This window comes from Semicossyphus pulcher, unplaced genomic scaffold (genome assembly GCF_022749685.1).
Source record: "Semicossyphus pulcher isolate SPU_LCO1_2020_fin unplaced genomic scaffold, fSemPul1.0.p SCAF_11, whole genome shotgun sequence".
Lineage (NCBI taxonomy): Eukaryota > Metazoa > Chordata > Actinopteri > Labriformes > Labridae > Semicossyphus > Semicossyphus pulcher.
In genome coordinates, this window is record NW_027211615.1 from 12397423 (window position 1) to 12416114 (window position 18692).

An 18692-nucleotide genomic window follows, 5' to 3' on the forward strand; every position below is an offset into this window, starting at 1 on the left:
CCCGGCCATGTTGGTTTTTTTTAACCCAAGAAATGGTGGTAGAACCAGAAAATGCATCATTGCAGCTCTGTCCCTCTTTGCCTCTCTTCTAATCATAAGCAGACACATTCCTGCAGAAATGCAGCAGCTGTAACGCAGAGCTCTGCCAGGATTCAGGAATGTGGTCGCACAGCATCAGAAAGCTGCTACAGCAGACTGAGGGTGAAGTCTGAGCTCTTATTTTTTCACAGTCACACACAGCTGGACTTCATACAGTTTTTTTTTTATCGGTATGTTGCAGTGCAGAATGTTTAAGAACAAGTAGCAGCCCCCATTGTACTAAAATAACAGTGGATATGAACTTTAGCAGTTTGTCGCTAACACACAGGTGGGAAAAAAAGCCTCCGCTGAGTACATTGTGACCTAGTTTGATTCCATCAGTCGCTGTACACAAGTGGGTTATAACACCTGAAGAATAAAGCTCCCTTTGTTGTTGCCCTTGTACTTCTTCTGAGTGGCCTACTTTGATGTTAGTTTATTGTCAGTTTTCATGTTCTTTGAATACTTTCTGTGTGTTTGTGTGTGCGTTGTGTGTGGGTGTTCCACTACAGGCTCCTCGGTGGCATATAGACCTTGAGCCCTGGGCCAGTACAAGCCGCTCTCTGGAGGACGAAGCTAAAAGGTTCCTCAACTACATCACGACACCACAAGTGAGTACTCAATGTTTGACTTCTTTCTTGTATTTTAAAAGTAGTTCTTGTTGCATAAAGCTAGATTTATTTAATTTATTGCATGTATTGAGGGAGCGTGTACATTATCAGAAATAACCAACAACAAATACAACATTATAGGTAATATAAGTAAAGTTGTACAGGGGACAGGCAATGAGCGCATTTAGCGTCAATGTTCCAGGTGCATTTTTCTCATATTATTATTTTTGGAATGACTTTTATTTGTAATGTTTGTATTTTATATGCCAGCATTGTATTTATATAATCAAAAAACTCCTCACAGGAGCTTTAAGTACAGAGTCCAAGTACTTGCATGTGACCTAGCATAGCGGAGCAGGCAGTGAAATTTAGGCACAACTAGGAGGCTCTCACTTACGACTCTGTTCCTGTCGTTCGCACCAAAGAGCCGTTCAAAAGAATCGGATCGTTCGCGAACGTCACAACACTAGTCTCTGATTGGGCATAGATTCAACACAAGGCACCAGGAAGTGGCTAGGTGGACAGCTAACAGTTTTCAGCAAGTAAACATGGATAACTGATCACAAGAAGACAGTGACTTGTGGATTTAATATTATATAGAGTCTCCTTGAAGACGCTGTGGTTGGAGGCCAGGTTAGGAAGCTCCTGAAAGAGAGACGATCATACTGATCAGATGTCTGTGACTTTACAGGCACGGGGAAATAGGATGATTGGTCATATTTGCGGATACGTTTTTTTCTTTTTCTTTTGCCTTTAATGTATAGGACAGCTGAAGAGAGACAGGAAATGTGGGGAGTAGAAATCTGGGGTTGACATGCACCAAATGATCGGCATACAGGAAGTCGAAACTGCGATTAATGCGTTGAGGACTGTAGCCTCTGTACAACTCAGCGCCCCAAATTTGCGGAAAAGTTGCGGCAATTGGTTGAATTTGCGTGAATTCGTAGGAATGCAACATTACAACTTCCTGGAGGAACTGAATTATACAAGTTTTGTGGCAATTGAGCTACATATAGTAACTTTTCAAACCTCAAATATTCTGTACAAATCTGTGTACAAAATAAGAAAATCAGGTTAGCAATTTCCCCCTGCTTCTATTGTTTATGCTAAGTTAAGCTAATCACGTCTCGGCTGTAGCTCCATTCTTGCAAACAGACATCTTTAGTACCATTTATTTCTTCAAAATTCCAGAAAGATGCTAAATAAGCTTTCTTCCAAAAATGTTGCAGTATTTATTGTCCTAAATCTTTTCATTAAACTGTAACTTTATGTGTCATCTGGTGAGGATTTAACAGGGAACGCTGACAGCCCGGCAGCAGTGCATCAAACGAGCACAGCACAGATTTGCAGAGCAGATAAAAGGATGCAACAGTGTTGTGCAAGTGTGAAACAGAAAACAGCATTGTTAATTTCTTGGCAGAGATTATAGTGCTGATTTTATGTGAAGAGAATGTCTGTACGAGGACAAAAACTTTTTTGTTTTTGCACAAGAGCTTCAAATTCTAAATCGTAATTTTTCGATTTTGGCATTTAAAGCTATTTTCGACTTTTAAAGTGATTTCTTTTATGTTTTTCTGTATTTTTTAAAACTTATATATAATAATTTAACGAGAAATTAACTTAACAATTTGACCACGAGCATAAGACACCAGTTTGAAGACAGAAAAATTTAGTACTTTTTGCTTGTAAGGGACAGGAAGTGCTTTATTTTGAAAGGTCTTTGTTATATCAGAGCCAGTCTGTCTGTATCAGCCCATGACTGAGCTGCTGTTCCACCTCTTTCACATTCAGCTCAGGCACTTGTCTTGCTCGACAGCACGCACATGATTCATTACTCTATTGATTACCATACAGATTGAACTCGCAGCCCTTCTATTCATATTTAATCAATGAGATGTTGTCGTTTGTTTGTCGGAATCAAATAACAACAAATCGATTAAGGCGTTCAGCATCAAAATTTGAGAAATAAGCTTGAAATGATGCACCCTCGCCAAGACACGGCTTCATTTTCACTGTCCGAAAGGATTTTTTTTTGGTTACATGTCCCACGTTTTTTTTATGATAATGAAATTGGCTCGAGGATAAATCAGTAACTTATCTTCCCCCCTCACACACTATAGTGAGAACACAGAGTACCGCACTCCAAATGACTAAGCACTCGTTCTATATCTTTCACAAAGCAGACATTCAGCTCATAATGAATTAGCCCCGGGGTGTGTGTTTGTGTGTACATTTGTGTGTGCATGTGAAGGGAAGAGACAAGGACGAGAACAGAGAGAAAAGGGATCGTATGAGTGTGTGTTTGTGGGAAGATGTTGAAGGGAACTGTCCGTCATGCACAGTGACAGCAGAGGGTGGAGGGAGTTGGAGGGTGCGTCGCAGCGTCTTCAGCTGTAATGCTGACTGACACAGTGCCTGGTGGAGCTGTTTCTCAGAGAGATGGCCCGCGACACAACTGTCCAATCAATAGAAGTTGTTCTCACATAAGAGGAAGTGTTTCTAAAAAAGAATAGCTTCAAATGTACTAGCCGTACAACAATAATAGTTCAGAGTTCAGAGTTCTTCAGTAGGCAGTCCAATGGCACCAACAAATCTGTAGATGTGAAGTGGCTCAACAATCAGAGAGACTTTGCATTGTATTGCACACTCTTCATTGTGTGCTAATGAATCCATTCAGCTGGAAATCTTGACTGGCAATGGATCCTGTTCAAAATTCATGTAAAGAATTGATTGCACCACCTACGTGTCCAATGTACAATACAATTCTTTGCAACAAAGACATCAAATGTCTTTTATTCCCTGTTCTAGCGATGTTTATTCAAGAGCTCTTTTGAGAATCTTATTATGGAGAGGTTTGTGCATCAGTGCCACCCTAGGAGCTGTGCTGCTCGGTGCTCCTGGTAGGGTTTCCCAAGCCATATTGGTCCCAGTGCACAAGCCAACTAACAGCAAATTCATAGACCCCACATGCACCGGCCAAGAAGATGGTGCTACACTTCCCACTGTTCAGGGTATCTGTGACCCCAGACCTTGGACAGGAGCTTGTCATCACGATCATGGACTTGCACAGCCTATAAAACTACACGTAGGTGCCACCCTATGGGACTATCATTTGCAGGGATGGGCATTGGTGTCAAGTTCCGTACCAAACTCCAGAAGAGATACTTGACTCTTTCCAGTTCCAGAGTTGCCCAGGGTAATACCCCTTTCCCACCGAAATTAGTGCGTTGGCGCGGGTTTTCAGACTCGGGAAGAGATAGATGCCGATTGTCTTTTTTCCCATTGCCAGTAAAGTATGCTGCTGTCGGTCTCTTTTCTGCTGCGTCACCGTCACAAACACATCGGAGACAGGGTTAGTAAACAGTGAAGATGTTACGGTGGTTAGGTCTTCAAACTCGGCGCTGACAAATTTGGAACGATGTTTGAGCGCTGCAGAAACGGGCGGAATTTATAGCTGAGATGACAAGGAGTTGCAGAAGTTACCGACAGGGCATAGCATCGCGCCGGAAAGGGAGTGGAGATTAGCGTGTCGACATGGGTTTTGTTTTCCCATCAATGCCGATCGAGCCGAGTCATTTGACCCGGGTCTGAATGCCGATTGTAGCCTTTCCCATTAAGCAAAAATGCCGGTAGTTTGCGGGCAAAGGGGCTTAAGCGGCACCATGCGGGTGTAGGGAAAGTCACAAGCTAGCTCCAGCCTGAGCACAGCCGGGTTGGAATTCTGCCCAGACAAGGCGGCCTCTCTCCGACTGCGATTCACTGAGAGAAAAGCTCTGGCTGTGCTTATCGTCAACAGCAGTTTGGAGTATCCATCTCTGGATGTGGCCTTGAAGAGGATACCACCAAGGGACTCTGCAGTTCTGCTGGGGTACCTCAACTGTAACGTAGAGGGGATGATCGGGAGGAATGGCCTACACAAATTTAAACATAGTGGTGCTATGTAATTGGATTTCTATGCTCGGGGATGGATTGGTCTAAACAAACAACATGGAAATGAGCTTAGAAACATCAGTAGGAAACTTGCAGTAGAGCTGCCGATCCTTGCACCAAAAAGCTTGAATCAAGATGGTTTTGGGCATCTGATCAGGATGCTTTTTGGGAGCCTTCCTGAAGAGATTCTCAGGGGAAGAACAACTGGTAGGAGACCCAAAACACCTGACAGTTTTTATATTTAATGAAGGACAGAGAGCTTCATTTGCAGTAGAGATTGTGAAGAACCTTGATGCAAATTTCTTGTGGTTTTTTTATATTTGGTTTTATGAATATATCGGGCTTGACTTGACAGTTTCTCAACTGGACTGGAAAAGCCTCGGGATGTGTGCTGGAGGAGCTGGAAAACATTGAAGTGGAAAACATTGCGGTGGAAAAAGCGAGTAAATCATGCCTACAAGGTGTTTGAGACTGTAAAAATCTCTCTTCACAAAAGAACTGAAAACATAATGAATGCTTTCAAGTGTCAATCTCAAGTCAACAATAGACGTGATTTTATAAGAGAGCTCATTGTTCGCTGACAGCAGATTACTTTTATACATTTCATATACACGATACATTTCTCTATTTTCTGTTGCTTTTGTCTAACATTTACATAACTGCAATCGCCAACCTTTATTTCAATTAACCTGATAGAACGCATACATATTTAAACACATGCTTCCTTGTTTAAACTTTTATATTTTTACACCATCATGTCTGAGCCAATATTGTTCCTTCCTCTGCAAACTGAATTTGCGCAGCAGACGGAGCTTTAAGAAACCAGACAGCAAACATTAGAGCAGCAGCTCCTCGGCTGAAGCTTAGTCACATATAAAACTGCAGCTGTACGACCGAACCAACACACTGTTTACTGTGAGTATGTACACAGTTTATGCAGGTACATGCTTAATACAAACATACAGAGACTCATATAAATACTGAGCATGTTGCTGGTTTTGGGTGAATAGGAGCTGAGTTGAGCACAAAGATTTGAAGCTGAGAAGTCATGAAAAATTAAGGGCATACCTTGGTTGTTATACAGTATTAAAAGAGGATTTTCAATAAAGATATGTTGTTATTTTTACATTGTAGCCAAACAGTAGTTGTGTGAAAAAGGAATCTTTTATACTCATAAAATGATGCCAGAATAAATGTCTGTGTTCAATTTTAAAGATGTAAGTTACTTTTATTTATATCTAACTATATAACTATATAACTATATAAAAACATTACATAAGTACTGTTTAAGTAATAATAGCTGTTTTCTCTTCTTAGAGTTGTTGAATGTTACATAAGAACATCTCCCATCCCCCTGTTCTCTCACTCTGCTGCTGAGCGACTTGGCAGTGTTGCTGATGCATTATCCCCAGCTGTACATCAAGATGAATCTAAGATCAACGCTGAGGCCCAAACACACACCAGCTTAGGATTGTATTCAGTGATTTATAGCGTTTTTGTGAAGATATTTAGAAAAAGGACGGTTTGGAAAAGTTCAGCCTAGCTGCCACTCTCCACTTTTAAATGCTGGTGTGATTCTCTAAACTCCCTGGGACTTGATTTATCGTACTGTGTGACAAAGCCCACCCATTTGATACCTGGTTAGACTGATGCTGTTGAAGACAAATGCCCTCACACACACACACACACACACACACACACACACACTACTCAAAGGACCCAGAGCTGTCTGAACCTTAGGAAAACTAACTCTGCTCTCTTGTCCATTCCTGTTTCAACTTTATACACAATCCATAATACAGTAGCAAGGAGGTCCAAACCTTATGTTCATATATTGAATGACTCATACATTTAGCCTACATTTACATTGACTTCGAAATATTTTGCATTGTTTACATTTTGTGCACTGCTTAGCTCTGCCCTTGTTCAACTTTAGGAGTACCGCCGCGCTCGTCAGTCACGTCTATATCGCCAACCAATCAAAATCAAGAAGGGGCGGGACTTCAGATGCCAACGACGTCAACAAGCAATGGCGGAGGAGAAGCTAATCCTTTCAGTTTTTTCGAGGGTACAATTTCCAGGTCTAGAGCTGCTATTAATGCCAGGACACGATTCCTTTACATTGTTTTTAAAATTTCCTTGGATAAAAGCAAATATGAAGCATACAGAGCAATTTAAAACAGACGTAACGGCCACTACCAAGGGAAGCGGAAGTGCCGCCAGACAACTTTCGTAACCTAGCAACAGTAAGCGCCGGTGAGAAGCGCTCTGATTTGGAGGTCGTATGATGCTCTACAGCTATTTGAGGACAGGAGTGTTATTTAAGCACTGTAGAAAGTTAAGAAAAATGTGTGTAGTAAAAATAGCATTTATTTTTATTGCAGTGCTTGTTTGGTTCTGATTTTACATCATAGTAACGATAAAGAAGTCCTACTTTGAGCCAGGGAACATTACATAACCGTGACAAGACGCTCTGGTCATCATTATCCAAAGTGGCAGCTATATTATTCTATTGTTTTTATGTCTCCAGGTGTCGTGTGCATCGCTGGCCAGAGGGGAATCTGCTCACGAGGGCACCAAGGCTGCCTGGGCTGCATGTCTGGACCCCAAATACAGCCTGACCCACAGAATACACAGCAAACACTGCAGGGTTTACTCGTTCGGGTGCGTACAAACATACACTCACATCCACTGAATACATTAATTCTCTAATTCAGGTCTAATCCTAATTGTGATCACTCTAACAAAAGAATTTACAGGCTGTACACTAGATGTGCTGTCATGTAGCGCATCTGTCGAGCTACAGAATTGTTCACAACATTAATTTTCAGACTGTCGGTGAGTTATCTGCAGACGGGAGCATCTGCTGCTGCGACAGGATGTGATACACCGGGTTATAATTGCTTCTGTTGTCGCTTCACGGATGACAATTTAAATTCTTTCTAAGAGGAGAAATTCAGGTTTCTCTCTCACTATTTCATCAAAGAACAAAGGCGATTTGCTACCTAATAAGGGGTGGAAAAGAATCTCCACTCATAGGTCTTTTTTTAGGACTTTTTCGGGCCAGGTAGATTTTCTTTTCCTCGATTAATTATTTAGGACAAGCCGTTTTTAATTTGTTAAGTAACACTGTAATAAGACAAAAAATAGTCCTCTCTGTGCTTTAACTGTACCTCCAACATCCTCCTGGCACGTCACCTCCACTCCACCTCTGCTTCCTCTCCGTGAGTGGCACATAATCTTGCAAGGAGTCAGCCGGGCCACCGAGGTGTTTAACCTTCTTAAGATTGGAGAGTCAATCACTCCCAGTTGGCTCTGTGTTCTGGATCAGCTCGGCCCGGTTTCTGCCCCGCTGGGGCTGCAGCTGAGCTGAGGTCTGAAGGGATTTCTCTGCAGGACAGAGCGAGCTTATTAATTTGACTGTTGAGAGACGGCACAGGTGCGCTGGCATCAAGTCTGGCAGGGGCACGGATAGTGAAGCGGGAGGGGAGAGGAGGGGGTTACTGCTGTTTCTGGCATCCTGCCTCTCTGCGGAGGAGAGGTCAAAGGTCAAAAGGAGAGATGGGAGGAAAACATCTGATATCCTCTGGGTGAGTGATGGGAAGTCACCCATGCAGACAAGCTACATGGTCATGCACCGACAATGAAAGGAACATTAAAGCGCGCTCCGTCGCTGATTTATGCAAACACTCTAACATTTGACCTGAGTATCAGCTCAGGGAAGACGTGACTCACATCGCAGATTCTTCAAGTCAAAGAAAGCTGCTTTATCATTCTTCTTTCATCTAACTGAGCCCTTAAGACTTCTGGAATTAATTCCATTTACGCCGATTAATGCAATAACAGGGTGTCTATGTAATGAGTGATATTCGTTGAAAAACAAAAAAACCTAATGAGAAACAAAAGGAAAGTCTGAAGGGCCCGGAGAAACAGTTACGCGAGACTTACTGCTCTCTGAAGTTCTAATTTTCTGGATATGCTAAGTGATACTCTCCTCCCCGTGTCCCCTATCTGACCTAGATTCACACACACACACACACACACACACACACACACTTCTTGGTTACACCCCTGCATCTATTCCTGGTGTGCAAACTTTCCTCTTCTCAGGAGATTTCTGTACAGAAAGGAGACTCTGAGGTACAGTCCACTGCTGCACATTACACTGACTCTAATAGAAATGTCACATACTACCTGTGCACGTGTGTTCTCTGTAGTATACAGTGCATTTTGGAGTCTATGTGTGTACTCCTGCTGCATGTTTTTGAGTGTGTCCCGTCGATATGTCTCATTTGCATGATGTTTAACGAGCCGTGGACGGCCTTGCCTGGGCAGGAGGAGCAGCTGCTCTCTGATTGGTCTCTCACATGGTAGTGGATGGAGGATAAGGAGTGTGTGTGTGTGTTTGGAGGGGGGTGTTGCAGGATATTTTTCCACATGACAGACCAATAACCCCACCTTTCACCTCTCGTACTCAAAAACTTACCGTTCCTATTCTTCTGTCTGTCCTGAGTGTGTTTTTGACAATACATGATTTATTCTCCTGATGCAGTTACAGTGCAGATGCTGACTGTAGTCATAGATTGACTCATCCATGAATCATCCTTTATAATTAAAAAAATGCTTACATTCTTTCCAATAAAAAAGAAACTTCTGAATCCCCCTACCTGCTGCACTTTAACAGAAACAGTGGCGTGTTTTATGCTACAAGTACAGCTACAACAGGAATACTTAAAAATTGTGTGTTAAATAAATGCCACTATCTATCACCGAATGAGGTAACACAATGATGATTGAGCCTATGGCCCACTGATGAAAGGCTTTGCATTTGAAGTATAAAGTATTATTACAGACTGGGTGTCTGTGGAGACATTCGCAAAAAAAAATCACAAGTGGCGCCCAGTTAGTGACGTGTTTTCCATCACCCAGCAGTGATTGGTCTGCTGCTTTTCCGGTCTCTGCAAGTGTTGCGAGTAAACAGTAATCTACTATGGCTGAACAAACAAAGAAAAGATGGATGACTACAGATACAACTTTTTAAAATAAATGAAAATCCAAAGAAAAAGAAACAAATTCGGTGCTCAGATGAAGGCAAACTAAAAAGGAAAACGCCCGCAATTGCCTTTTATCACCATAAGGTGCCGTCTGAAACTAAGAACTTAGAGATTATACCTTTAAGTATGGCTGAGCAATAGTGACTCCAGTTGCAGCCCGCCTATTTTTTTGAAATATATATAAGTATTTGAATGATTAAAGGGCTGCATGGTGGTGCAGTGGTTAGCTAGAAGGTTCCTGGTCCGAATCCCGGTTCAGACGTAGGGGGCCTCTCGTGTGGAGTTTGCATGTTCTCCCCGTGCATGTGTGGGTTCTCTCCAGGTTCTCTGGCTTCCTCCCACAGTCTAAAGACATGCTTCTAATCTTCTTCAAAGCTTTATATTCAGTGAAGAAGAAGGACAGCTGCTGTGTGTCTGAAGCAGGGATGTCTCATGTTGTTAAATGTCTGATGCCTCGACTCCTCTCTCCTTGTGTCTCTTCTTCGCCTCCTCCACTCGCATCTCCGGTGGGAGGGACTAAGACGCGAGGAGAGGAGTCAAGGAAAGGACTCGAGGAGGTACAAACTGAGAAATGAGAAGAGCCTTTGGTCTATCAGCTATTCTTCTAAACTTTCTGACATTGTTGTTCCTGTTGCTGTGTTGACCTTGTCAAATCCCCTCTGCTGCTACACTGCCCCTACCGGTCATGTGCATGTCCATCATGCGTAGCTACGCGTAGTTAAAAGCAAGTATATCTCCGCCGTAATGGGACCATGAACACATGTACTAACTGTCATGGTAGTTCATCAGAAAGTTAAGATACAAAGTGGTGGAGTGATTTGTGAAAAAAAAGACCTTTTAAATATCTTAAACATGATTCATGTTTAAGGATGAACAATTAGTAATGTACATTTAATGATGGCTGGATTCCATTCAGCTGCTTCACTTTTAGATACCTGCCACTGAGAATGCTGACGCACAGTCACAAATTTGTGGCTTAACAGGATACTTAGAGTCCTCCTTATTACACATCATAATGTCTCCTGTGAAAACTTAACTCTAACCGAACTACCACTTAGCCAACTTTAACTTTCCCCCCCTTGAAAACTTTCCTTGCAGACTGCAGGCCATGCAGCAGTGGTTCATATTTAGAGCACCTACGTATATAGGCTAAAGCACAGCGAGGGAATTAAAAATACCTGCACTTCATCACTCAGCGATCATGCATATTAATGTGCTGCGATGTGCGATAAGAGACGGGGAGTAGGTGCAAAGCAGGAACAGAAAGAGAACGGAGGTGGGGAGATGGAAATATTCTGAGAACAGAATGATTTGAAGATTTAAAGGTAGGAAGGAGGATTTGGACGGGGAAGAGCAAATATTTCCAAGCCCACCCAGCGTTTGTTAGCCCTAACGCTTAGTCACAACATCCAGACAGGCTGTTGACATAATAGTTCAGTGCGAGGACGGGCAAATTTACAGTCCATGAGGTGTTTTTGACCCATCACACGCACACAAGTCTTGGCATCACATCCTGCACTCTGAAATCTCAAGAGATTGTATCAGCACGGTCATCCAGAAGAGCTTCTGAAGCACTATGACTAATCCCTTGTCCTTGTCACTGCACTGATTCCTGCCTAAAACACCACGTACGAGAGCGGGAAACTCTCAATGAAATATTTACACTCTAAAGTGCGGTAAAATGAGACGTCTTGTTGCATCTCAATCTCCCCCATATCCTCATTTCTCATCTCCGTGCTTGTGAGACACACTCGGGGACCCGGTGCCTCATCTGTAAAAATGCGCGTACTGTGAAATTCACTCCCTCTGCCGCAATTACAGGATACAGCCGCAGCACAAACTAGACACGGGGGAATGCGGAGACAGCGACCGGGAAGGGAAGAAAGGGGAGAAAATTGCAGGATTAGAGAGGGGAGGGGTGGGAGAAAGAGAGAATAGAAGAGAGAGAGAGGGAGGGAGAAGCATGAAAGAGAGAGGAATAGAGTAAATGTGTCTTATTAGATTTACACATCATATTTTGTACTAGAGAAGCAGAGCTCTGGAGCAAAAGATAAATATGAAACAAAAGAGATAACAAGTTCCCCCGGTGGATGATTTTTTTGGGGGGATTTTTAGTGGGCAGGTCAAGGTCTGAGCTCGGCTTGCATTCTAATAAAACAGGAAGCCCTCATCCTTTATGCTCGTAAGCGGTCGCCCTTGATCCTATCGTGTGAAAACCTGACAGGAAAGTAGATGGCTATATTTTGAGTTAATAAGGCATTCATTAGATTTCCCTTGAAATCTGACCCACTGCCATGCAGCAGGATGTGGCAGATCTCATTTGTAGCTGTAACAATGTCTCAGACTGTATGTGGTGAATTAGATTTGCACTCTCTAAGTCTGTGATTCGTTTGGAAATCGTATTACACGTTGGCTGATTTTATGTACCTGTTAACTTTAATTTTACAAATCTTAGCCCTGTGGGTGTCAATGTCAGTTGGTCAACAACTTTAATCAGACTAAAATATCTCAATAATTAGAGGATGGATTGTAATTAAATACAGTAGATATTCACATGCCTGGAGGATGAAAGTTGATTACTTTGAAGTTCTGAGACTTTTAATCTAACGCCACAAATAGGCCAAAGTTTTCTTGTGTCCAGTGACATATCGCTGCATGTTTTAGGTTTCTCCGCACTCTAACACACCTGATTCTAATGTTTTGCTCATTATCAATCCCCTGAGTCGCTTCAGTTGGTTGATAACAAGCAGATAATTCAAATCAGGTATGTTAGAGGACGGAGAAACCTAAAACATGCAGGAAGGAAGCTCTCCAGGAGCAGGGTTGGAGACCTCTGATCTACATCACCTACATAGATTTCCATAATATTTTGTACAATCAACCATGGTCCATCCATCCATCCATCTATTTTCTATACCGCCTATCCTGTTCAGGGTTGCAGGGGGGCTGGAGCCTATCCCAGCTGTCACTGGGCGAGAGGCGGGGTTACACCCTGGACTGATTGCCAGTCAATCACAGAACTGACACAAAGAGACAGGCATCCTTTCAACCTACGGGCAATTTTAGAGTCACTAATGAACCTAACGAGCATGTCTGTAGACTGTGGGAGGAAGCCAGAGTACCCGGAGGGAACCCACGCATGCACGGGGAGAACATGCAAGCTCACACTTCGTCCGTTCTGGGGTTCGAACTTGGAACCTTCTAGCTGTGCCCCTGTGCAGCCTCATTCATGGTCCCCAGAGGATAAATCATAATGACTTTAATATATGCCCTGACTTTTCCAACAGCGTACCATGAGGTTGATATAAGTCCTATAGTAAAACTAATGATATTCACATCAGCCTCAACTGTGCTTGAGTGCTAAATAGCCAAACAAGCTAAACTAGCATGGTGAAAGTTATACCTTCTTAACACCTGTTGCGTGTTGCGTTGCTAGTGTTAGCATTTAGCTCAAAGCACTGCTGCGCCTCAGTAGAGCCTTGCACTTTAACACAACTACTTCTCTGGACAGCAGTTTAGCATTCAGCATTCTGTGTTGTGGCTTACACCCAGACAGCATTGAGGTTCAATACTGAGCTTTATCTCTGATGCGCTCACCCTGATTGTCTTGTGCTCTGTGGGCTGCAGGTTGGGCGTGGATGATCGGTCACTGGAGCGTTCTCTCGCAAAGGCAGGATGTGAGGTCCACTGCTTTGATCCCAGTCTGAAGCAGCCTCACCTGCAGCGGGATGAAATGTGGCTCCATCGGCTCTCCGTAGACTGGAGGGATCCCAACCCGGCCATCGTCGCCCAGCGCCAGTACGCCAACACAAAGAAACTGGCCACCATCCTGAATGACTTTGGACACAGACAGGTGAGAGGTGGAGTGTGTAAGGGGGATCGTATGCATGGTCTCATGAATTTTATTTCTGGGTCAGCTTGCAGATTCACTTATATCCTGCATGCATGCAAACACAGGCTCCTTCCTGAGCGTCCAAACATCATACAGCTCATCATGATTCATTCCTCTGTTATCTGTCTCAGGCTCCAGGTGGATAAACTCCCATTATTCTGTTTTCCTCGATTAAATATTATCATGCTGAATGTTACCTCTTCAAAGCCCCCCGGGGATTGTGTTCCACCTCATCAGATATGGATCTGCATACAAGATCAATCATCTACACGCACACACCAAGCCCACTGATAGCATGCATACTAATGCAGCACACAGTTATAGATCCAGAAACATGCTGGTTTAGGTACTGAATGATAATTCAAGGTCAAAGAAGAGAGCTTTTCTTACAAAGGTAATAAAATCACGGCTGAATGACAGTCAGAAGCTCATCTTTCTTCTATTGACAATGAATTGAGCTTAGAAGTGCCCGATTCATGTGCTAGATAACAGATGGATAATTCGTAGTCACTAAATAAATTCCATTACAGCCTCATTTTATGTGATGATATTTTGCAGAATATTCAAATGGCTTGAAAAGCGGGGTGTAAAAAAGATGAGCCAGTTCTGCAAAGTCGATGCTGTTTATGTGCTTTTTGTTTGGGATATCAGTTTGACCTGCTGTCTTCCTTTGTCGTTACTCCCACTTGGAGTTCATAAAGCAACACATTGTACACCGAGGGTCCAGCTGGGAGAAGACCCCGGGGTTGATCCGGTGCTAGAGGGATTATATATCCCACCTGGCCTGGGAATGCCTCAGAATCACCCAGGAGGAGCTGGAAAAATGTTGCTAGGGAGAGGGACGTCTGGGCTAACTTGCTTAGCCTGCTGCTACCGCGACCCGACCCCGGATAAGCGGATGGGTCTTTAATTTCATTGTGGATATTTGTTGTCCCCATAGGTTAGATCCTCGTGTTTTTGGCGACCTGTGACATTTTTTAAGAACCACCACTTCGTCAAAAGCCTTCCTCAAGCATCAAAATGGCATAAGCAGTTTGCTATGCTTTTGTGAAATTGATGATATTCATGCTCCCCAGATGATGAACTTTTTCATTTATGTCCATTTCCTTGTGCCTGGGGCCACTTTAAGGGCAAACTTACACAACTTAAAATTATATCCTTCCTTTCATTCTTACATGGCAGTGTTTACCACATTCCTACTCCCATGAGGATAAACCCTCTCTATTTTCAACCATTTCCTTGTTCTTTGTCTGCAGCTTCTTGAAGGACTAACTCAGTCTTAGATTACCGTTTACTGTTACTGCTTTTAACTTGTTCTAATATGGTCCAAACAAATCAGCTAAGCTTGATAAATATATCTTCTTTATACCTTTCTATATGTGAAAAGCAAGTTTTGCTCAGCTTGTGGAACAGAATGCCTTTAAGTTGTTTAATGTTGTTTAAATTGAGATGATAATTTCTTTGCTGGAGTCAAAACCAAAGCAGACTTGCAGAGATATTAATATCTTGTCAGTGTGTGACAAGACATGAACAAATAAACGTTGAATGTACTCGTGTGGGTGGCTTTGCATACCATATTGCTCCATTGATGACAGAATCCACCTATTTTGAATGCAGAGCCACGCTTGCATTCTTGTAATGAGGTTTTAATGTGAGTACATAGTGTGCCGGAGGAGCACGCAGCAGCGGAACAGCGTCTTCTCTAAGTCTCCTGCACAGCCTCTGTGACAGAAACAGAGTCACTCGGAAAGGTCGAAATATGCATTTGTGCAGCATTTCTTATCTGTTTTGGTTAAAAAAAATATACAGATGATTCACCCACGAGCTTTGGTGACCAGCCGAGACAGCAGACACTGGCACCGAAGGGACAAATGTCAGCCGGGAACTACATCTCAATTATTGAGAGAAACAACATATTAGAGTACTGATTGTGTCTGATAGAGCAGTATGAGCACTGCTCAGCATTAAGGAAGCACAACATAGTCAACAGTACTTCCATCTAACAACCTTTTTATTTTCTGAGTGAAGATCCTGCATCCAGTTGTAAAGTTGTGCTATGGTTACCCAGCATAATGTCTACATAAGAGACCCCTCAGTCTACTTTCTTTTATATGGCATCAAAATCACAATGCCAATATATTCATGTTTAGCATGTGTATAATGTTTACTATTTTCAGAATTTGAGTAAAGCATTGTAGCATTCTAACACTTGAGAAAAGCACTGTAGCATGCTAACATTTTAGAAAAGCATTGTAGCATGCTAACATTTCAGAAAAGCATTGTAGCATGCTAACATTTTAGAAAAGCATTGTAGCATGCTAAAATTTTAGAAAAACATTGTAGCATGCTAACATTTCAGAAAAACATTGTACCATGCTAAAATTTTAGAAAAACATTGTAGCATGCTAACATTTTAGAAAAGCATTGTAGCATGCTAACATTTCAGAAAAACATTGTAGCATGCTAGCATTTTAGAAAAGCATTGTAGCATGCTAACATTTTAGAAAAGCATTGTAGCATGCTAACATTTTAGAAAAACATTGTAGCATGCTAACATTTTAGAAAAGCATTGTAGCATGCTAACATTTTAGAAAAACATTGTAGCATGCTAACATTTTAGAAAAGCATTGTAGCATGCTAACATATTAGAAAAGCATTGCAGCATGCTAAAATTTAAGAAAAGCTTTGTAGTACGCTAATATTTTAGAAAAGCATTGTAGCATGCTAACATTTGTGAAGAGCGTTGTAGCATGCTAATATTTGAGAAAAAATTATAGCATGCTAAGATTTGTTAAAAGCATTGCAGCATGCTAACATCTGAGTGAAGCATTGCAGCATGCTAACATTTGATAATTAGTACAAAACACAGTGCAGCTGAGGCTGATTGGAAAATATGTTTTGCAGTTATTTGCTCTTAAACCAAAGTATTGGATATATAATCATAGCACTGTATGACAAGTTAAGGGATTACCAACATTTTTACGATTCATTTTTCGAAAAAAACGTAAATGTCTTTATTAAATATCATGGCAACCCATCAAATAGTCTCAGCATTACACTGAAAACCACAAATGTTTTGCATGGATGCTATGCATGGAACCACAGTGAAGAACTGTGAGATGCTTCAATAGGGTAAATATGCAGGGTCAGGGCACAGAATCAGCAAATCTCTCAGATGTGTAATTTAATATCTTTGATTGTTATTGGCTCTTTGGAGGCAAGCTCACTAATTAAAGCTTAAAAATATATAATAATAAAGGTCAAATAAGCTGTGGTGGTTTACTCTCTGCTATTCAAGCAAAAACAGCTGAATTACTCTGAGGAGGCCAATCATGTGGAACAAAGGGAGGCAGTACATTTACAAATCTTGTTAATGTTTAGGATTTGCCCACCATGAAATAAACACATTTCAGGCCAATTAAAAAAAGCCAAAGTATAAACCTCCATTTAAAGTTATTTTCTCCAATCAGCAAACTTGTTGTTTACAAAGACTCAGAGAACTTTCATCAAAAGCGCCACAAAATTAAAATGCATTCCAACATGCTGCCTAATCCTGAGGATGCTTTGCAGAAATAATTACCATGGGTATTTTGATCACACACTGTGTGAGTCACTTAGAGGAGAGGAAATATTTGCCCATTTGGTTTCAAGACTGTCTGCAGTAATCAGACATGTATTTCTTAGTTGTGGAGGTCAGGAATTTATGTTGAGTGCAAAGACATTAAATATAATATATTCCACAGAGGATACTGATCAGCTGTATTATTGCTGACGTACTTTGGTTTGTGTTAGTTTTTGAATTCATTATGAGTTCTTACACAATTTCCTCTTGACAATAACAGCCATAATTTTTCTTCTCAGTTTTAATATTGTAAAAAATGCTGGAAGTTACAACAGTACAAAATGGTTTAAAGGATTTGATGTCAAAGTTCATGCTTCAAAGCGAGCATGAACCAAAGGCAAGTCATTGTCGTGTAAAGGAGCCTATTGTTTTTCTCCCAGGTGCCTTCATCAATATAAATCCCCCTTTAATGTCATGTTGTTCTTCAGACCTACTAAATAGAATAGTTCAACATTTTGGGAAATTTCCCTTGTTTGGTGCTGTTCTCGTGAGTACTGTTTATATGTAACAGAAGAAAGGAGACGGTAAGCTTAGCATAAAGAATGGAACAAGGAGGGCACCACTAAAAGCTGCTATTTCCTGGCTAACGCTAACTGCCTGGAGTCTCCACTGGTTGCGGTGCAACTGCACCTAGCAAGAAATAGGCTGGCACACAGTATCCCATACATTGGCAAATGTCTGTATTGAGTACAGTTTAAACAAATAAGTTACTGTGTGTTATTTTGTGTGCTTAAAAGATGCTAGTCTTTGCATTTTGAAGGCTTTGGGCCGAGTTGGCTAACTGTTTCTCCTTAAGCAGTCTTAAGAAAAGCTAACCTGCTGCTGTCTCAAACTAAACAAATGTCTTACTTTGACAGAAGAACTGTCATCAAATCCCATCATCTTTTCATCCAGGAAAGTTAAGGATACTTCAGCGTTGCTAACGCCGCACAACACTACAGTAAAAGTCATCTTTCGACAGCTCATACCATTTAAACTTTGCTCACACCAGACAGGAATCTTACCATGACTTGCAACTTTTTCCTGCAGAGGGAGGTGATTGTGGCAGTGTTGGATCTGCCAGACCACTGGGGCAGAGAAGCACTTTATGTGTAACTAGCTGAAACCCTCTGTCAGACAGAATGAAGCTGTTCCAGCAGCTCCAAAAACATCAAATCCTGTCAAACTTTCACAAACACAGTACGATAGACAGACTTAGACACACTCTCCACAGAGACTAAGTGAACACATCACCTCTTGAAGATGCCACATCATTTTCCATTACAAATTTTCTGTCCAATTAAGGGACATATCTGCTTGTGGGAGTCTTGGAGCCCATTGGGACGGCAGAGGACAACATTTGGACTTGTTCTCCACAGAAAGCTGTTTTTGAAGACTTTCTGAGACTTCTTCAGTTCCACTAATGAGGGATGGGAATTCAGTTCCCACTCCAAAGGCATCAGATGGAGAGGAACTTCACAGCTAGTCTAATAACTGTGCTGTCATGGCGCCAGATGATGTTCGCA

The 18692-nt window shown here is 41.9% G+C and overlaps 1 protein-coding gene across 1 annotated transcript in view; it reads left to right on the forward strand.

Moving 5' to 3' along the window:
- Positions 1 to 18692, forward strand: part of mettl24 (methyltransferase like 24) — a 41100-nt gene that overhangs the window by 19850 nt on the left and 2558 nt on the right. The window contains exons 2-4 of the mRNA XM_069657258.1: positions 591 to 689; positions 7150 to 7283; positions 13301 to 13526. Coding sequence (XP_069513359.1) covers positions 591 to 689; positions 7150 to 7283; positions 13301 to 13526 — 459 coding nt within the window. The remainder of the gene's footprint in view (positions 1 to 590; positions 690 to 7149; positions 7284 to 13300; positions 13527 to 18692) is intronic.